A 21,846-nucleotide genomic window follows, 5' to 3' on the forward strand; every position below is an offset into this window, starting at 1 on the left:
GCCTCCTGTCTGGTCTGTTTCCCATCACTTGCCAGAAGTTAGTGTGAGGGAGGGGGAGGCGAACATTAGTGAGGCTCCATAAGGTCAGCCAGGTCTCTTGACCCCAGCCAGGACCTCTTCCCACCACATCAGGCTCCTGCTCCATCCTCAGGCACCCAGACAAACCCCTCCACCGCCTATGACAAAGAGGCTCATTTGGAGCCTGGGCAAGATTTGCAAACGTCAACCTTGTAATTACAAGGATGAAATCATCTGGTTCCTTTTAAGCAAAAGGGTTTATTGATCCCAACACTGAAGAAATGCTATTCTGGGTAAGTCTGCTCCTCTTTCCTTTCCCTATGGCTGGGCTGCGCCGGTGGGGGAGGATAACAGAAAAGCAGAAAGGGGGAGGACACCTCTGGGACAAAAGAGAGATTCTGTAGGGCCCAGAGGTGAACTTTATGGGTTGTGAGTTCTACATCAGAAAGAAGAAGAAGGAGGAAAAAAAGTTAGAGGCCCAGGAAACTGCCTTGCTCAGGCAGAGGACACATTTGTCCTGGATATTGGCCCATCTCCTTCTAAAACCCAGAAGCTGAGTGGAGCCAGGGCTTGAGGCATGGTGCCAGCTACCAATTTTTCTTCCTTCCCCTCAAGATTCATTTGTGGCTCAGATCCCATTTCTGCTTCAAGATGGTCCAGTATTTCCCCAGTATCTGAAGGGAAACGGTTTCCTCAGGAAAGAAGAAGACTAAAGGTTCAGAGAGACCTGGAAAGTCAGATGTGGGTAGCTCTGATACCAGACCTAGATAAAGCCATCCTTCCTGCTGGCCTTGGGGAGGCAAGCCTGCTAGACCTTGACTTTCTATGACAGAGAAGGACAAGCAGCTGGGTTCAGGGTCAGGGATGAGTAACTCTCAAAGGCAAATGTTGTACCCTCCTACGAAGACCTACAATAGGACTCCTTATTCAACAGTAATGAGCCCTCAGGACATGGTGGGTACTCCATAGGAGAGATCCAACTACGGCTCTGTGTGAGTTTACAACTCAGTAAGAGATACAGGCAGGACTTTTTGGCATCTCCACCAGCAGGAAAGGATGGTTACAATAATCTTGAAATGGGAGGTTTAGCTTAGTGGTAGAGTGCTTGCCTAGCAAGTACAAGACCCTAAGTGTGGACCCAACACCAGTGGTGTGTGTGTGGTGTGTGTGTGTGTGTGTGTGTGTGTGTGTGTGTGTGTGTGGTGTGTGTGACACATGCAATACTCCTTCTAAGTATGGTGACTCATACCTGCAATTCTAAGCACTTGGGAGGCTGAAGCAAAAGGGTCGAAAACTTAGGGACAGTCTGGACAACAGAGAGAAACTGTCTCAAAACACAAACTCACACAATCGTGGGATCACTCCGCCCCACTGAGCCTCAGCTTCCTCATCTGTAAGACAGATCCAATAACATCGGACTTGCCGGGCCTGTGAAATAAATGGAAATGATATAGTTGGTGCTCATAACCCAGTGAGCCAGGGTCTTGTAATTCACCTTATTTGCCTTTTCACTTTCTGATTTCCTTATCTGCCTGACAGGCACAGAAGACTTGGCTTAGAAAAAACGCCTGCCTGAATGAATTGAGGGGAGGGCGTTAAAACACTCAGGCCAGAGTTTCATAATTGGGCTAGACAATGAAAGCTTATCAACTCCTGCCAGGATTATTGAGTCCTGTTCTTTGTGTGTGCATTGTGTGTGAGGGTATGCGTGAGCGTTGTGTGTGTGTGTGTGTGTGTGTGTGTGTGTGTGTGTGTGTGTGTGTGTGTGTTGGTGGTGGTGGGCCGGAGGTTGTAATCAGTGTCTTCTTTAGTTGTTCTCTACCTTACTCTTTGGATCTTTCATTGAAGCTAGAACTTCTCAATTTAAGCATTCTGGCTGGCCAGCAAGTCCCAGGGATTCTCCTGTCTCTGCCTCCCCAGTGTTAAGCATGAGCCACCAGGCCTTACTTTAAAAACAAAAAAACAGCTGGGCATGGTGGCGCACGCCTTCAGTCCCAGCACTCGGGAGGCAGAGGCAGGTGGATTTCTGAGGCCAGCCTGGTCTACAAAGTGAGTTCCAGGACAGCCAGACAGCCAGGGCTATACAGAGAAACCCTGTCTCGAAAAACAAACAAACAAACAAACAAACAAACAAACAAACAAACGGTAGGATCTAGGGATCTAGCACAGGTCTTCATGCTTTAGTGTCAAGCACTCTGCTGACTGAGCCATCTCCCCAGGATCTCCAGTGAATACTTTCTGTTCATCTACTGGAGATCGGACTCAGGGTCCCAGGTGACTACTCAGACAGAAAGGTGGGGAGACGAGGGGAGTCCCTAAGCTAGTTGGATGCTTAGGACACAAAGGTTCCAGGTAACAAGGCTCCAAAGGAATTATGAGTGTCTGGGACAAGCGATGGGAAGGGTATATCTGAGCAGCACAAAGACCTATCTTCAGACCTTCTAGATCTGAATCTGAGTAAACTTCACAGGGCAGAGTCTGAATCAATCCATACTCAACCAGACTGCCAGGAGTGCAGGCCCAAAAGTACCTCATCTGGATGAAAATTTCCTTTATAATTTTTTTAAATCCCATTTTTGAAAATAAGCAAAAAAGACAAATAAACAAACCAAAATCAAAATCAAAAAGGCATACCGAGGTCAGCTGAGGTCAACTGAGGAGAGCCCCTACAGCCAACAGCTTGTTTCTTTTCCTGGCCAGGCTGCTCAGATGCCAGACCATGGTGAGTGTGGGTTACCCTGTGCCCTGGAGTTGCCAAAGGCTGCACTCATTCTCTGTTTGCTGGGCAGATTTTGCCATTTATTTCCCTGAGGATGCTGCTCCCCACCCCCGTTCAGCTGACAGGATACTCTGCTCTGTGTTCCCCTGAACTAACCCCATCTACCTCTAGATCCCTTGTTCTTGAGACTATTTTTCCTCTTAGGGGACAATAATGATTGATTTTTCTTTCTTTCTTTTTTTTTGTTGTTGTTCATTTGATTGAGTTGTTGTTGTTGTTGTTGTTGTTGTTGTTGTTGGACGGTCTCCCTGTGTAGCAGCCCAAGCTGGTCTGAGATGTGACATTCTCTTGCCTCAGTCTCCGAGTACCAGTCTAGCATTACAGGACTGGGTCATCCTTCCCAGCTTCAATTTTTATTTCCAACATGAGAAACAATTAGCACACAGAAAACAATAAATATATAAACAAAAAATTGTATCTTTTGCCAGAGAGAGTTGATACAGACCACTCAGTGGGCCCACACCACATTTTCATTCACTCCCTCTCTGGGGGAAAAAGGCTTTTCTCTCTCAGTTCATCAAACTGCCTCTGATGCTGTGGATCACAGGCCTTAAACCCCTGATGGATGGTGAGATAATGTAAACTGGTAGATTATATCAGTATGTCTGTCTGGACATTTTACAGAAGAGAAGCTATGTGAACCTAGGACGAGCAATCAAAGTCCTTCCCGTAATAATTTTCAAGAAGCTGAAGAATGGCTGATGCTAGCGTTTGCCAGGAAACAGATTAGGTGGCTAAGAGAGCCTTTGAGAATTAAGAGTGAAGGGAAAGGAGAAAACAGAAGTGAGTTCTTACAGTCTGGGTGATGTTCATTTGTGCCTGTCTTTGGTTTGTTTATTTGAAATAGGTGACCTCTTTCAGTTTTAAGTTTGTTGAAATAGGGTTTCTGTCCCTTGAAATTGAAACAGGTCTGAGCAGGGCTGGCAAGAGAGCTGAGCAAGCTAAAGAGAGCTTGCTGTGTGAGAGCCTGATGACCTGAGTTCAATTCCTGGGACCCGAGTAAAGGTGGCAAGAGACAACTGACTCCACAAAGTTGTCCTCTGGACTCTACATACAAGCCACTGCATGTGTGCCTGCATACAAACACTATACCTGTGTGTGTGTGTGTGCACAGGCACACATATACACAAACATTAAAAATAAATAAATAAATGAAGCCATGCAGTGGTGGTACACACCTTTAGTCCCAGCACTTGGGAGGCAGAGGCAGGTGGGTCCCTGAGTTCCAGGCCAGCCTGGTGGACAGAGTAAATTCCAGGACAGCTAGCATTACACAGAGAAGCCCTGTCTCAAAAAACCAAAAATAATAGATAAATAAATGAATGAATAATAAGTGAAAAGATTGTAAAATAGCTGAAGATCCATCAGTAGAAGTTGTTGATATCTACTCATGCACCTTTATCTGCTCTAGAGGCTTGGGGTGGGATGGAGGGTGCCTGCCCCAAGAAGGAGATAATTCCATATTTGCTAATGGAAGGAGTATGTCTTTTAAAACCATCAACCTAATGACCTCCTTCCTCCTTTTCTGTTTCTCTTTTTTGGCACAGGTCCTCTGCTCAAGAAATCTTCCCACCTCGGTGGTCAAAGTCGCTGGCACTGTAAGTACGTGCTGCTTACAAATTTCACTGCTAAAACCCCTTGACCATGAAGGCTGGGACTGCAGCTCAGTGGTATAGCGCTTGATGAGGTGAATCCCTGGGTTTGAACTACATGGCCTAGACTGTGGTGGTTTGAGTGAGAACTGGCCTTCCCATAGGCTCAGATGTTAGAATACTTAATCCCCAGTGATGGCACTGTTGAGGTGTGGCCTTGCTGAAGGAAATGTGTCCCCAGGGCCATCTTTGAGGTTTCAAAGCCACTGGCATTCCTAAATCTTATTCTGCTTTCTGATTAAAGATGTGAGCCCTCAGTTTCCTGCCTGTGTCACCATGCCCCACCGTCAGGGATTCTAACCCTCTGGAGTGGTAAGCTTACACACACACACAGACACACACACCACTCTCACCAACAAACCTTTAATTTTGGGTAATCAACTCTCCAGACTTCAGTTAAGATGATTAACCCTCCTAGTTTGTTAGGGACTGAGCAGCTTCCGAGGGCTGGGGGGGGGCGGGGGGCAGGGGAGGTCATTGCTAAAAATGAGAGCTGTCTATGGCAAACTAGGACAGTTCCTTACCCACGTTTAGGTCCCTATCTAATAAATGAGATTGGGCTGGACTGGCGGTGAAATTCTGCCAAAATCTGTATTCAAGCAGGCATTAACAACTGACCTCAGAACTGATTCCAGTGACTTATAAGTATCTTGTCACAATCCTTAGCATCTGGCCAGCTGCTGCCAAGAGTTGGCACTTACCTGCCATCCTTGAACTGAACTTTTAACAAACTGCGATTTTTAAGGATCAGAGTTTATTGAGGGTCAGCTTTAGCTCAAGCTCTGCTGCAAACCCCGAGTCAGACTTTCTTCTGCTCTGGCAAGTTCTCTAGAACTTGCAGATCTTGAATTTTTTTTTTTTTTCTTATTTGATTGCACATTTGGGTAAAAATATGGACTGGCAACGGGTTACATATAATTAAGATAGTTTTCCTTTAAATGATGTGCTAGATCTACATAAACACTCTCCTACTAACGCCATGAACTTATGAGTGTGCATTTTGGAAATTACTAATCTGAGACTTACTGGTCTGGTACTTGTCTAAACCTTGTCTGCAGGCAGAGCTACACGGAATCCTAAGGCCAACCCCGTTTCAACAGCCACCACCTTTCTTCCACCATGATTTGGTTAGATGCCTACTTCCACCTTTCAGTGCACAGTCCACATCCCTCCCTATCGGTGTGGAGTATGCAAAGTCCTCTAAGACTTAGGTTTCCTTGAATTCAAGTAGCCCTTTTGGGGGTTACTCTGCGTGGCTGGCTGGGGAGCCAAGAAGTTCCAGATCGCTCACAAAGGGCCAAAAAAAAGGTCTGCGGGGCCGCTTCTAGTTGCTAAGAGAGGGGCGGATCCCTTCTGGGCGGGTTGTTCGCAGAGAAGCCCGCGGACAGGCGAGGGGAAGGAGACAGTGCTGCGGAAGGAGCAGGGTTTCACTGCAACCCAGCGGCCCCGCAAGCGGGTGGGTGGCGCATGCGCGGTGTGGGTCGTGGAGTTGTGAATGGTGCGTCTTGTTTGCTAGAGTTTGAGGCGGGCGGGCGCGCGAGGAGAAGGAGGAGGAGGAGGAGGAGGGGTGGGGCCGGCGCGGGGCGGGAGAGCGAGGAGGGCGGCGAGAGGAAGTGGCGGCCGCAGCCGGGGGAGGCTGGAAGCTGTGTCTGCGCGGGCGGGCGGGAGGGAGGGCGGCCGGCAACGGCTGAGGCGGGCGGCGGTAGCGTGGGTTGGGCTCCAAGCGCACGGCCGCACCTCAGCCTCCCTGGAGCGGGAGGCCACGCGGGCGGGCTCCTGAAACAAAGAGAAGCGGGAGTCCGGGTGCTGCGGGTGGGCGGTCAAGGCGGTCAGCACCGGAGCCCGCCAGCGGGTGCCCGCGCGAGCCTGGGGAGCGCGGCCGGCCGGCGCGGCCTGAGGGCGGGAAGATGCCGCGCGTCGTCCCGGACCAGAGGAGCAAGTTCGAGAACGAGGAGTTCTTCAGGAAGCTGAGCCGCGAGTGCGAGGTGAGGCGGTTGGGGAGGCGCGGAGGCCTCGGCGCGCCCCGAGTGGGCCCGGGGAGGAGAAAAGTTTGAGCGGCTCGGTTGCCGGGAAGCCCCCGGGACGGCGCGCCGGCCGAGGGGGAATCTCGCCCCGGCAAGCAGTCCGCCCACAGGCTCTGCTTGCCCTTATCAGAGCCGCGGGGAGCGGGCGGGCCGGCGGGTGCCGCCGCGGATTTGACTCCTGATTTCGGGGCCGTCTCTCTGCCTTGCAGATTAAGTACACGGGCTTCAGGGACCGGCCCCACGAGGAGCGCCAGACACGCTTCCAGAACGCCTGCCGCGACGGTCGCTCGGAGATCGTAAGTCGCCGGGGAGGGACCCCCCACCCCCACCCCACCCCACCCCCGGTGCGCGCGGGGAGGCCGCGGGGACCCAGGCGCGCGCCAGTCACTTGTTGCGCGCGGCCCCGGGCGTGTTCCGGACGGCGCCGCGGACGCTGCGGCTCCCGGAACTGAGCCGGGGGCGCAGGCTCACTTCCTTAGTCCGGATTCGAAAAGCAAGAAAGAGGCAGATGCTGGCGGGGCGGCTCTGCTCGGCCCTCCGGCGGACCCGCCTTCTTGGCCCGCCACGATGGTTCGGTTCGTGGGATGGTTTGCGTGTCCTAGTGCCGGCTCGGCAATCCGAGCGGAGCTCCAACCGGAGCCTGGCGGAGGTTGTCGCCTAGGCTGTGACCTCCGCCAGACTTCGGGGTGCTTGTAGGAAGGATACAGCCCTACGTGTAAAGAATCATTGGAGGGGGATCAGCGATAGGCTTGTTTCTGAGAAGCGAGATTGGTAAATCTATATGAGAAGCTATCTCCCAGTACAGCCGAGAGTAAATCTATTCCACTTATCTGTCGTCCTAATAGGAGAGAGAGAGAAAGGGCCCCAGTCGATGAACAATTTTCTTTTCTTAAAATGTTAAGAATCCGAAAGAAATCTATATTTTCCTTTTTCTAACCTCGATGTGCCTGTCTGAGTATTGGAGTTGCTAAAGAATTGCCTGGTGCTACACAGACAAATCCCATAGTTCATCTAGAGGTTCCTGTTTTATATTTGAAGACTGCTATGGACTTGGCAAGTCCTGGGTTGAAAAATATCGAAGTGATCTAGTTCCTCCTCTCTTGCCTCTTCGTTATTCTCCTCAGAGGTGTTGGTTAGGAAGCAACGAAAAGAAGAAACTGTAGGAAAGAGATTTTTTTGGTTGGGTGGTTTTTATTTTGTTTTGTTTTAAACTGAAGCACTGTGTAATAAAATCCTAATATTTGCTCAAGTGACAGGCCCATTGCCTTAGCCCAAACTTTAAATAAAGGTACGATTTGAATACAGGTTAACAGTATAAGGCTGTTGGTGAATGTCGCTTTTTTTTTTAAATTGAGATGTAGTTCGTATAACAATGAACTCAACTTTTTTGTCACTGAAACCAGATTTATTTTTAAAGATGATTTAATATTTAAAATGAAGGCTGTTGGAGTTGAATTGCTAGTGAGGTAACACTATAATTAAATATAGCAAGAGCTATTGAATATTTAATCATTCAGGTGTTTCATAAAATAGAGCCTACCACTTTCAACCCATACCTGGTTTCTAGTTACGAGATTCAAAACAAAAAACAAAAAAACGTAAGAAATGCTTTTTAGTTTTGGCCCTAAGCAGTAGCAGAGCACCCTTCAGTGATGATGGCGTCCTTGGCCTGCGTTATGTAGCAAAAGGTGGGTGGGTGGGATGCTCGGTAAAGGGTTTCCTGGATGTCACTAATGTTAAGTATAGAAGATAAGATAAAGTAAAATAACTTGCTGTATGCTCAGGCTGAGTTGACTTTCTTTCTTAAATGCAGTGGCACATTTGTTTATGTGTCCTGTCAGAGTTTGGTGCATGCATTACAGACTGGGCATAGGACACAGTGTGTCTCAACAGCTGTATTTTAATGTTGTTGTGACACAACAGTGTTACAGCTTGCTGTATTTGTCATAAATTTCCTTTGAGAATGAATTAGACATCCGAGGCTCTCATCTAAATATTCCATCCTACAAATTGTATTTTTCCGTTTTTCTTTGAGAAAAGGTTCTAGGTAATCTGTCTAGTATTTGGGTGTGCACGTGTGCCAGGGCGCACATGGTGGTCAGACAGCAGTTCCCTCTTACCATGTAGATTCCAGGGATTGAAGCTGTCAGTCTGTCAGCAAGCATCCTCACCCATTGAGCCATCTCTCCAAGCCTTGTCTCCCTTTTCCTTATTTTTCTTTTCCGAAGCTGGCTTGGAAATACGTCTCATTTTTTTATTTCTTGAAAACATGACATTATAGCTCAGGCTAGCCTTGTCTGCACAGCCGTCCTCCTGTCTCAGTCTCCTGTGTGCTGAGGTTACAGGTGTGAGCCTCCATGCCTGGTTACAGCTCTTATTTTGTTGAATAATTTATTTTTTAACTTAAAAAGAACATGTTTTCATTCCATACTCGGAGTCTTTTGTGAGATTATAATATTACATTTCTCCCTTTCCTTTCTCCCCTGAAGGCTTTCCCACATGCCCTTCACTCGCCTTCAAATTCAGTCTCTTCTTTCATTGTGTTCTGATATGTATATGCATATATGTTTCTAAATGTGACGTGTTCCGTCCATATACTGTTGCTTTTATGTATGTTTTCAAGACTTGCCATCTGGCACAGGACAGCCCATCGGTGTGCTCTTCCCTAGCTAGACCACCTCTCCCACTCCCAGCTTCCCTTGGTTGCCTTGGTTTTTTGTGTAGGGTTGAGTCCTCGTGGGCTTGTCCCCAGCCACTTTGATGCCAGAGTGTCCAGTGTCATCCTCCTTTAGTTCCCGTTAGACAGTCATGAGGCTTTGTGAGTATGGCTTCTGACATTACTAGGAAACACAGTCTCATAGCAGAATTCCCTGATGCTCTGGCCCTCAGCATCATTCTCTTCCTCAGTGCTCCCCAAGTCTTAGGTGCAGGAATGGCTAATAGATGTATCCACTGGGACTAGCTCCACAACAGGTGTTGTCTTTTTTAAGTTTTTTTTCCTTTTTAAACATTTTTTTGATTTAGTGGAGGGGGCAGAGTGTATGCCATGGTGAATAGGTGTGGGGTTGGTCACCTTTTGTTCTTTTTTCTTTCTTTCTTTCTTTCTTTCTTTCTTTCTTTCTTTCTTTCTTTCTTTCTTTCTTTCTTTCTTTCTTTCTTTCTTTCTTTCACCATGTGGGTCCCAGGGTTTGGATTTATGTTATCAGGCTTGGCTATAAGAACCTTTACCTTAATCATTGGCCCTTTGCTGTGTAGTTTTAACTATTTGTACTTGGGAAGGAATTTCACATTTCCTTCTCTTTGATTTTCACCTTTTAATTAATTTTTACCTGTTCTCCCGAGCACCCCAGTACTGAAGTGAACCCTACGGATTTTTTTTGTTTGTTTTTGTTTTTCCCCCCCGAGACAGGGTTTCTCTGGTAGTCCTGGAACTAGCTCTGTAGACCAGGCTGTCCTCAAATGAAACAGAGATCTTCCTGTCTTTGCTTTTTAGTGGATCACTACCATGTAGCTCTTCATGCCTCTGACTAGCCAGGATTTTGTTATCTCTATTTATTTCATTTATTTTTGGTGGATTTAGGAACAGGGGCAGTAGGCAAGTTCTCAAGTAGCCCAGGTTGGTCTTAAATTAATTCAGCATGTATGCTGAGGGTGGCCTTGAACTGATTCTTTTTCTTCACATTTAAATATAGGATCATCTGGGCTAGGGCTGCTACAGCCAGTAGTTGAGGTCATGCCTACCCTTTTCTCCAAAGAAAACTTACAGAGAGGATCTCTGGAAGAGCAGTCAGTGCTCTTAACCACTGAGCCATCTCTCTATATCTCCAGCCCTTTTTTTTTTTAAACTTTTTCATTTTCTCACTAATATATACATTTTTTAAAAAAAGATTTATTTATTTTATGTATATGAGTCACTGAAACTGTACAGATGGTTTCGAGTCATCATGTGGTTGTTGGGAGTTGAACTCAGGACCTCTGCTCACTCCAGGCCCTGCTTACTCAGGCCCAAAGACTTCCGACACACCAGAAAAGGGCATCAAATCTCATGGTGGTTGTGAGCCACCATGTGGTTGCTGGGATTTGAACTCAGGACCTTCGAAAGAGCAGTCAGTGCTCTTAACCACTGAGCCATCTCTCCAGCCCGCTAATATATACTTTTAATCATGAAATTTGAATGGTAAGAAGTATGGGGGTTCTGAAACAAAGTATACCATTTTACTGTTCTCAGAGTTTTCCCAACTCTTTTATATGTGTTATTCCTTTTAAAAGATCCTATCTTTTAATGGAATAAAACATCAGGTGGCGAACCTCTTTGATCCTAGATCTCAGGAGACAGGCAGATCAATATGAATTTCAGGCTAGTCTGGTCTCTGGTGAGTTTCAGGCTATCCAGGCCTTCAATAGTAAGACTCTGTGGGGGGTGGAGGGGAGGAGGAAAGAAGAAAAGAAAAAGATGGGATTGCAGTACTTACTTGCTTATCAGTTTTTGTCACTTTTCTTCCCCGGACTGGATTTAACCTGCTAAACTCTGTGCCATTATGGAAGGCTAGCTCTCAGGAGTTTCTCTTGGGTTGTGTGGATAGGCTTTGTGCCTGTAGCCCGTAGTCTCAGTCCTGGAGAAGCTGAGTGAAAAAGATTACTTAGGCCCTGGAATTTGAAGAAAGCCTGGGCAAAATAGCCAGATATGGTCTCCAAAGACAAACCTTAGTTAGCATGCTAGACAGCTCATGCTTGTAATCACAGGACGTGGGTACTCAAGACAGGAGGACTGCCTTGAATTTGAACATGGCTTCATACCAAGTTAAGGGCATTCTGTAGGGGGAGGATTGTTTCCCTTATATTATTCAGCACACAGTTATGAGTGGTAAAATAAGGAAGCTGAGGTATACCTTAAGTCATACAACATAGGCAGATTTCCTTCTACAATAATGGTTTTCATTTAGCGGGAAGGATGGGGTTAGGCGGGATTTCATGTATCCCAGGCTGGTTTTAAACTTAAGATGTAGCCAAGGATGAACTTGAACTTGTGAATGCTTTTCGTTTGAACTTGTACTGGTGGGGCTTTTAATGGGTAAAACTTACCCAGTTAAGAGATTGAGCAGTTGGGCTGATGAAATATACGTACAGTACCAGTAATAGAAGTAGGAGCTGTAGAGAAAAAAGGATTAACTCAAGGCCAGTTTGGGCTGTATAGTGAGGCCACCGTCTTTGAAGTTGTTAATCCTGGGGGGTGGAGGGAACTAAGGATAAATGTATCATCTACTGACATTGAGCAAATCCCCTGATTCATTGCTTTCCAATGAATATTATGTTTCTAAAGAACTGATGCTTCAAAGTTTAATTAGCAAGATAAAACTGGTTCCAGCAAAGAGGAATTCACACCTAGATGACTTTAAAACATTATATATAATGGCCACAGAGGCCAGAAGAGGGCGTTGGACCCTCCAGAACTGAAGTTACAAATGATTGTGAACCTCCACAAGAAAGTTTAGAATTGAACTTAGATCCTCTGGGAGAGTAGACAATGTGCTAGAGAGCTGAGCCATCTCTCCAGCCCCTGAAGTGTATTGTGGGGTTTTTTTTGTTTTGTTTTGTTTTGTTTTGTTTTGTTTTGTTTTGTTTTTGTTTCAGTTTCAAGAAGGTCTCACAGTGTATCTCTGGCTATCCTGGAACTCATCGTGTAGACCAGGTTGGCCTCAAACTCAGAGAAATCTGCCTGCTTCTGCCTCCCAAGTGCTGAGATTAAAGGCATGTGCCACTATGGTTTTTGTTTTGGGGGTTTTGTTTTGGGTTTGTTTTGTTTTGTTTTGTTTTGAAATATAGCTTCTGGGCTGAAGAGATGGCTCAGCCCAAGAGCACTGTCTGCTTTTCCAGAGATCCTGAGTTCAATTCCCAACAACCACATGGTGGCTCACAACCATCTGTAATGGAATCTAATGCCCTCTTCTGGTGTGTCTGAAGACAGCGACAGTGACAGTGTACTCAACATATATAAATAAATAAATCTTAAAAAAAAAAAAAAAGAAATACAGCTTTTACTTACTTCTTTGTAAAGCTCTCTTGGAACGAGGAATAATGGTGTTTCTGTTTTTTGTTTGTTTGTATGTAAGGAAGTAAGAGTTAAGTTGCTCAGAGACTATAATATGACACTGTGGCACTTTTAGGCCGTTTTAGATTGTTCTGTGATTTGAGCTATGCCATCTAATTTTTTTTTTTTTTTTTTTCAGACAGGCTCTCATTTTTTGTTCTAGCTGTCTTGGAACTCACTATATAAACCAGGCTGGCCTCGAATTTATAGCAGTCCACCTGCCTCTCTCCAGAGTACTGCTAGAGTCGAAGATATTACACCTGGCCTCCTAGTACATTTTTATGGGCTTTGGAGCTCATGCTTAAAAAATTATATTTAAATACTGCACTTTTTTTTAAACATACCACACATGGTTACATTTTCTTGAGTCAAAAGCTCAAGAAAAAAATAATCTCATATATACAACTTTATATTATGCTTTAAATTCAAAACCATGAGTGATTTTCACATTTGAAAATAAAGTTTAAATGCAAGGATAGAGGTTCTGGTTAGACACAAGCAATTTGAGTTTCTAACGTCAGCAAAAAAATGACCTGAAATAAAGTATTGATTCCATGTCTGATTTTATATTTAAGCAGCCAATGGCAAATGTCCTTAAAGTGGAATCAGATGTTTGTAACTTAATACTTAAGAAAAATGATGAGTGCATGTTTTTTACTTTTAAGTATTCTTGGTGCTGCCTGGCTTAAGACATAAACTGATGTAAAAATAAATGACTGCCTGCATAATTTATGTAATGTCCTGCTTCTGATCCTGTTTGTATTGATTTTTCTAAAAGGCTTTTGTGGCTACAGGAACCAATCTGTCTCTCCAGTTTTTTCCGGCCAGCTGGCAGGGAGAACAGCGACAAACACCTAGCCGGGAATATGTCGACTTAGAGAGAGAAGCAGGCAAGGTAGGAAACATCTGTTTGCAATTTCAAGTATTGTTGATTGTTTTATTATTGTCTGAGTACTTGCGTTTAATAAGGAGATTATTAGTCTGACCACCCAGACATACGGTCAGATTTGTCTTCACGATAAAAGAATGTAAAATGATTTTAATAACTTATAACATTTGATTCCTAATTTCATAGATATAATAGTTACTATGGGAAGTTCTTATAGAAAGGTAATATTCTACGTTTACTATTAAATATTAATTTCCTTAAAAGTTAACAAAAAATTTTTGTGTCTACTAAAATGTTACTATAGGCCTGTGAAATTTGGTGGGGGGTGGGGGGGGGATGATGGGACCTGACATGACTATGTTTGTTTTTTTGTTTTGTTTTGTTTTTTACATTTCTGTATTTAGAAACAAAGTATAGATAACTATTTTGTTAATGTAGCAGATTTGATTTTTAGAAAAATAAGAAATCTCTTTAAAATATTTTCTATTTTAGAAAAGTTTCTGGAAATTAAAGTAAATATGCCTTATAATTTTTATGTTAGAAGTTGGAATTATGAAAATATAGATGGGAATATTTATACTGATAGCTATTAAAAATCTGTGTATTGATAAAAATTTAATAGTATTTTAGATTGGTTGATCTTTGATCAAGGAGTCAGGGAGAGTATATATGATCTAAATCTATAAAACTTTAAAGAATAAAACTTTTTTTTTAAAGTTCAGGAGTTGATTTAATGGAAAAAATTTGAAGAACTTTTGTATCCAATTTATACTCAGTATTTCTGTTTCCTTTGTAGAATAGTTTTGTTTGTTTTTTGGTTGGTGTTTTGGGAGGTTTTGTTTGTTTGTTTTCTGGGGTGTTTTTGGCTTGAGACATGATCTCTTGTAGCTGTAGCCAACCTAGAACTCTTATTCCTCCTGACTCCACCTTGAACTAATAGGGTTACAGGTGTGTGTCTTCCCACTGGGCTTGTAGTATGTTACCATTCCTGTTTCTAGAAACATGCTAAATGATTTTTCGAAGTGTCATTATGAGTAGCATAAACTTTTGAGTTATTTGCCTGTGGAATGACAGATTTTGCCTGTTTAGTTTGGGGTCAGCTCCTGGACTTAGTGAGTTCCAAGTCAGCCTGGGCTACAGTGAGACCCTACCTCAAAACAAAACAATGTTGGTGAGGTGACTCAGCAGGTAAGAGTGTGTGCCTGGCAGCCTTGACCTGAGTTGATCCCCAGAATTCTTACAAAAAGTTCAGAACTGTAGCTGTTACCACAGCTTCAGCATTCCTACCACAAGGTGGGAGTTGGAGCCCAGAGGATCTACCAGAAGACAGTAGAGTAAATATCTCAGTCTCAGAAACAACAGGAGGGAGACCCTGCCTAAAAACAAAAATAGACATCTGGGACCCAAAAAAGTTGTTCTTTGGAGTTAAGACATCTGTACCCTTATCACATACAAATAATAAAATAATTCTTAAAAAAAAAAACAAAAACAAAAAAGCAACATATATATACTAATTAAAAGATTTTTATCTGTTTAAAGTACAGTGAAGGATTTTGTTTAGTTCTGTGATGTTATCTTTTATGGGTAACCAGCTAATCTTTAGATTGAAAGGGGAAAGACTGCAGGATTTGTTTAAAAAATGAGTAATAGTTACATAATTTACTTTCTTGTATAAACTTGTTTAATTGGAAAATGAAAATTAATATTCATAATCTGTTTAAATTTTAGTAGCAAATGATAAAACTGATGTACGATATCAGGAAATTTATGTCTTATTAATACTGGATTTAGAAGTTTGTTTTTCTAAGAGAGAGACAGATGGTAAGTATTTTCAGTTTTGCAGGCTTGCTCTCTTGTTGCAGCTATTCACCTCTGTAGTTGTAGTGTCTAGAGAGCTAAATACTGCACATAAACAAGTGGGGCTGTATCCAAGAATGTGGTAATGCTAGCCAAAATCAGGGTCTTTTATATGATAAATTGTTTTTACATATAGATGACAGATCTTTCATATATAGTTTTGCCAACAAAAAATACAGAAAACAAACAAACACCATCCTAACATATTGCTGTGTGCTGCTGAAATAAAGTACTCTGGTTTACTAAGACTAGGTTTTCTCATCCATGGCATTCAGACTATGGGATCAAGTATTTCCTTTCTCCCTTTTTATGCTTTGTTTTTATTATCATTAGACTTTCTGTCTCCACAGGCTTAGGATTAACTACCAAAAAATAATTAGAACTTTTCCAAAATGCTATTTGCCAATGTTAAGTCTTTTTATCAGATGTGAAATGAGTATCATCTCATATTTTTTCACCTTGTTTGAACTCCTGATCCTCCTGCCTATACCACCCAAGTGCTGAAATCCAAGTGCTGGATTTGTGATGGTGTAAATCCCATTGCTTTAACCGAGTTACCTCCCAAACTTCTGTTTCTCTTGATGGAAAAGTGACTAGGAATATTTGCGATTTTAAATAGGTGGTGTTGGGAGAGAAGCTGTTATTTGGACAAACCCTAGAAAAGATTAAGAAATGATGTGCCATGTAGACATCTAGGGGGGAATGTTCTAGATAAGGAGAAAGGTCCTTTACCACTGTAAAGGACCCAGAGTGAGAACGTGCACTATATAGTATATAAACAGCAGATAGTCTGTATGGCTAGATTAGCCTAGGATGGGAGTAGTAAGGGAAGGGAAATAAAACAAGGAGCTGGTTTGTTTTTTGAGACAATTTCTCTGTAGACCAGGCTGTCCTGGAACTCACTCTGTAGACCAGGCTGACCTTGAGCTCAGAAATCCTCCTTCCTCTGCCTTCCAAGTGCTGGGATTAAAGGTGTACATCACTACAGACTGGATGACAGATTTTTTTAATTAATTTTTATTTGTGTATATTCATGTGAGTATATACATGTGGCCAGAGGACACCTTTTAGGAATCTGTTCTGTGTGTCAGTCCTGGGAATTGAATTGGGTTATCAGGCTTGGCAGCAAGTGTTTTTGCCCACTGAGCTGTCTCATCTGCCCAAAGGTGCTGTTTTTTTGTTTTTGTTTTGTTTGTTTACTGTTATTTTTTAATTTTAATTTTTAAAGTCAGGGTCTCACATAGGTCAGACTGACCTTGACTTTGCTGTAGAGTTGAGTCTGGTCTGGAACGTCTGATAGTCTTCCATCGGCCTCTAGTGTCCTGGGTAAAGTATGTGAGCCCTTACACCAGGCTTGGCGTGGACCTATATTCTGAATGAAATGGAGAGTGGTTTTAGGGTTCTTCGCAGGTGAATGATATGGTCTGTGTTAGGTTTTGACAGGTTCACTCAGCATTCTAGGTTGATAATAAGACTGTGAGGGCCAGAGTGAAGTAGGGGAACCAGTTTGGCTATTGAAGTAATCTTGGCAAGGCAGTAGAGGTGTAGTGAGAGGTGAATGTGTTCTGAAATAAAACCATCTGGATTTGTTTATGGATTGGATGCAGTGGGTGGGAAAGAGAGTGCTAAGAACGACTCCACCTCTTTGGCTAGAACAACTGGAAATATGGGTGCCATCATGAGATAGGAAAGGCTTTGTGGATGGAGTAAGAAGCAGGTTTGCTCAATTCAGGACATGTGGATTTGTGATGGTTGCTTGTTTTTATAGCTTCTGTTTCCTTACTGCCTACCCAGAGCTTAGCAGACTCCTTTTTAAAGTGCCCCTTCATCTGTTTATCTCAAGAGTTCAGTGACCTTGGAAAAAGGTCAGTATTATTGAAATGTTGTTTAAATATAATAAAATGCTCCTAGATTAATGGCCTAATTTTCACTTTAACAAACATTTGTGTGCATATGAATGCCTTTATGGTTAAAATAATGTTTCAGCCATGCCAAGAAATTTTCTCATGCTCCTTTACGCAAGTCTGGGGTTGTTGTAGCTGTGTGGTTCTGGGTCAAGGTCTCTCTTGAGGTTACAGTCAAACTGTCAGATAAGGCTGGACAATCTGAAGACTTGTCTAGAACCAAAGGATAGACTTGGAACTAAGCTCGTAGGACTTCTGTTTCTAGACATGTGTGCCTCTCTATGCAGAGAAAATGAATGAAGTCACCATGCTTTTTATGACCACTTCTCTAGTCATTTGTGTCTCATTCGGTTAAGCAGCTGGTCACTAAGTCCAGGCCACATTCAACAGAGAAGGGGATTGTTACACTTGGGGATGAATACCAGGATGATGGGATCATTGGCCACGTTGGAGCCCAGCCACAATACTAATTCTTTTTTTTTTTTTTTTAGNTTTNTTTNTTTNTTTNTTATATGTAAGTACATTGTAGCTATCCTCAGACACTCCAGAATAGGGAGTCAGATCTCATTAAGGATGGTTGTGAGCCACCATGTGGTTGCTGGGATTTGAACTCCAGACCTTCGGAAGAGCAGTTGGGTGCTCTTACCCACTGAGCCATCTCACCAGCCCACAATACTAATTCTTAAATTTAGTGAATTAAGAACAGCTTACAATGTTAGTAAAGAAAAAACAAATAATTCTTTTATTTAAAAGGGTAGTTTTGTGATTTAAGGAAATGCTTCAGAAAATAGCCCCCTTTATTCATTCTTGGCTTTTGTGATAACAGGAGTATTTTTACCTAGGCCAATTGACACAGGTCTATAATCCCAGTTTCTCAGGAAGCCAAATAGGATTAAAAGTTCAAGACCTTCCTGACCTGTAGAATGCGTTCAAGGATAGCCTGGAGACTGTCTCAAAATAAAAGGCACAAAGAGGCCTGGAAATGTAGATCTGTTATAGAGCTCTTGTCTAGCACTGTAAGCCCTAGGTTCAAACACACCCCACCACTCCAGGTTTTCCCCTCAAACTTAGGAGCTTTTGTTTTCATTTTATAAAAAAATTTTCACACCAAGTGTCTTTAATAAGGAAGGGCTGTTAGTGACTGTTACCTATAAATAGGTACTTGTGTGAGATCAAGTTAGAGCATAGTATTATATATTTTTGTTTTGAAGTACTTGAAACTTTTGGGAGGACAGGATCTATGAGTCAGACTGGCTTTGAAACTTAAAGAAAAATTAAGTATATTGGTGTTTTGCCTGTTTGTAAGTATACGTACCTGGTGCCCACAGAAGAGGCCAGAAGAGGACATTGGATTCCCAAGAACTAGAGTATAGAGGATTACGAACTGTCTGTCACATGGGTGCTGGAGATAGAACCTGGTCCTCTGGAAGAAGAACAGCCAGTTCTCTTAACCTCTGAGCCATCTCTCCAGCCCCATGAACAGTTGAACCAGTTGTCTAGTTGAACTGATTGTATTCGGCACGTTGTTGTTTTGTGTGCTTTAGATAGAACTGGACATGGAACCCAGGGCCTTGCATGGTCACTCAGAACTCAGAACTCAGCCACTGAATATGTTCCCAGCCCTTACCTTGGCTCTTAAGAGTCTTTCAGGAAAGGTTTAAAATACAGCATAGTGGAAAGGCAGAGTCAAAGCTGATCACAGCTTACCCGTTTGCGGTAAGCAGAATGTTCCTCATGTAAAGATTACATGAAGTATCAGAATATATGAAAAATATATTTTGAAATTTGAATTGTTTTGAGACTAGTCTTCTTGTAGCACAGGCTACTGTGGTTTGTTTTGCTTCTACCTCCAGTATATGGAGTATAGGCGTGTGCCAGTATGCTCAGCCCTGAAAATGCATCTTCAATTGCAAACTCCTCTCCAAAATTAGGCTCTTAGATGGTTTTGTAGGGTAAATTGTAACTGAATCATAGTTAGTGATTTGGATGACTTGGGTAAGTTCATTTCAGGTAGGCATACAGTGCTACTGGAACAGGTCATCTTTCCCAAGTAGTCCATCCTATGTGTTATGAACCTTTGTAACCACGATGTTTTTTCATCCTTTAAACTGCTTCCTTGTAACTTAGCTGTCACATGACAGCTAGGAAAAGGCAGCTTATCAGAACTTAAACCATTCCTAAATCGAAATTTTATAAACTTAGCTTAATTTCTTTGCTCTTCCCTCTTAGGTCTTATTTCCATTTATATTTTATTTCAGATGAATACAGATGATTTTAGTTGACCATAATTAGTAGTCTTGAGTGGTCACAACGCCCCCCTCCTCCCCTATATAATCTGTGTTTTATAAAGCTTCATTGGGATTTTGATTTAATGACTATATATGGTAATTGTATGGTCCAGTTAGTCTAACAAGTATGAAAACCGATTTCAAAAATTGCACTTTATTGTTTTGCTGTTCATTAAACCATCCTTCCCTCTACCCCACCCCACCCCGTGGATGTTGACTATTCTGTTCTGTACTGTGGACTCAGGAAGAGAGAGACTCTTCTCTAAAACAGTAATCTTATGGCTTAGTATGGTTTACCTACCTTTTTCCTTTTTTTTTTTTTTTTTTTTGAGACAGGGTTTCTCAGTGTAGCCTTGGCTGTCCTGAAACTCACTTTGTAGACCAGGCTGGCCTCGAACTCAGAGATCCGCCTGCCTCTGCCTCCCAAGTGCTGGCATTAAAGGCATGTGCCACCACACCCAGCTACCTACCTTTTTTGAGACTGGGTCTCACTGTGTAGAGCAAGCTGGCTTCCAGCTTAGAGAAATCTGCATGTCTCTGCCTCCCAAATGCTAGGACTAAAGGCACCATGCTTGTCATAAGGTATTTCTGATCTTTTACCTTAGCCTTTCACGTGCTGGGATTGTCGGCTTGACCATGCTTAGCCATAACTTATAAGAAGATAAAATAACAAAATAATTTTATCTAATGGATAAAGAATTAATTTTTGAGTAGGCTCCTCTGTCCAAAGATATATTGCCTCTTATTTTCCTTCTTTCCTTCTTAATTTATAACAGTGTGTGTGTGTCTGTCTGTATCTTTGTGTAGGCAGCTTGTGGGCATAGGTTCTCTTTCTTCCACCATGAGGGTTCTAGGGATTGCACTCAGATTTTGCCTGGTTTGGCAGCAGTTGCTCTCACCAGTGAGCCATCTTACCAGATTTCAACTTACACTGATATTTTTAACTTAAAAACTATGTATATCTCACAATATGGGTATGACTAGAGCATAAATATGTACTAATGGCTCACAGAAGGAACCAGCCAGGAGTGTTTTTAGATGAGTGAGGAAAAGGCCTGTCATTTTCAGATGGCGTTCTTAGAGGATAAGCTGGATGAATCTCGGGCTCTGTTGCAGATATTCATGGGCTCTCAGGCAGCAGCACTGTCATGCTGCCACTTTTCCGAGTTCTAACTCAGAAGCATGACAGGCTTAGAGAAAATACAGTGAAATCAGGTAAAAAGTGTATAGAAAGCATATTAGTGACATGTTAGTACAATTTTTATTATGTGGAAAAATGTACAGATCTCATGTTGCTGGTGGCAGAGGTAGGTGTGTGGGGGTGGTTGGTTGGTTGGTTGGTTGGTTTGTTTGAAAACTCAGTCTTATGTAGTAGCCCAGGCTGGCATTGAACGAGCCAAGAAGGACGGGGTGACCTTCCTGAGCTTCTCCCAAGTGCTGGGATTTCAGGTGTGAGCCGCTGTGCCCAGCTCTTATGATTTCTAACAGAAATCAGAGGTCAGTTAACATACAATTCTTTTTCTTTGTTGAGATAGGTTCTTACTATATACGTCAGGCTGATCTCAAACTCCACCTCCCTACTTTAGTTCAGGTGTTAGGATTACATTTTTTTGCCACTGTTCCTAGCAGCTTACTAATATTACTGAATATGTGTTTAAATGTATGGACATACAAATTTCAGAAATGTTTTCTATTGTATGGTTTGTCACTTGCACTATATGAAGTAGGTTTATATCTTGCATTAGACCACTATAAGAAACATGCTTTCTCCTACGTGTGCAACCCAGTTGTTTGAGAATGTGGATGAATGACTGTAGTGATTATCTGACAGTGGCTGACTGTGCACTTAGGAACAGAAAGGACCATGTGGCTAAAGGAACATGAATCAGAAAAGTCTTGTAAAGGAATCTGTTAACAGTCTACAGAAATGATTGCAGCTGGGCAGCATGGTACATATTTCATCAGTGGAATCTTGTTTTCCTGGGTGCTTTTGGCCAGTCTAGCATTACAGCTAGCTTGTCTGATGATTCATTAGTTTGTGGATAGAACAACTGTTCATTGTCTGGGTGGGGGTGGGGTGGGGAGCTAGCTCTTTGCCTTAGAAAAAACCTGCCATGTAGAGCATTGGTGGAAATGTGTGTGTAAGCAGAGTTTCTGTGATGGTCTCTGTTTCACACATTTTACTTACTTTGATCTCTCAATTTTTTACTAAAGAAGATATTTTCATTGATTTTAAAATGTGAGGACTCAGCCGGGCGTGGTGGCGCACGCCTTTAATCCCAGCACTCGGGAGGCAGAGGCAGGCGGATTTCTGAGTTCGAGGCCAGCCTGGTCTACAAAGTGAGTG

The 21,846-nt window shown here is 43.0% G+C and overlaps 1 protein-coding gene across 2 annotated transcripts in view; it reads left to right on the forward strand.

Moving 5' to 3' along the window:
* The first annotated feature begins 6,054 nt into the window (after positions 1-6,054).
* Cbfb (core-binding factor subunit beta) overlaps positions 6,055-21,846 on the forward strand; it is a 42,313-nt gene continuing 26,521 nt past the window's right edge. For both annotated transcript variants that reach the window (XM_021170665.1, XM_021170664.1), the window contains exons 1-3: positions 6,055-6,434; positions 6,683-6,769; positions 13,340-13,456. In XM_021170665.1, coding sequence (XP_021026324.1) covers positions 6,357-6,434; positions 6,683-6,769; positions 13,340-13,456 — 282 coding nt within the window. In that variant the 5' untranslated portion in view covers positions 6,055-6,356. The remainder of the gene's footprint in view (positions 6,435-6,682; positions 6,770-13,339; positions 13,457-21,846) is intronic.

The sequence above is a fragment of the Mus caroli genome, chromosome 8 (genome assembly GCF_900094665.2).
Source record: "Mus caroli chromosome 8, CAROLI_EIJ_v1.1, whole genome shotgun sequence".
Taxonomy (NCBI): Eukaryota; Metazoa; Chordata; class Mammalia; order Rodentia; family Muridae; genus Mus; species Mus caroli.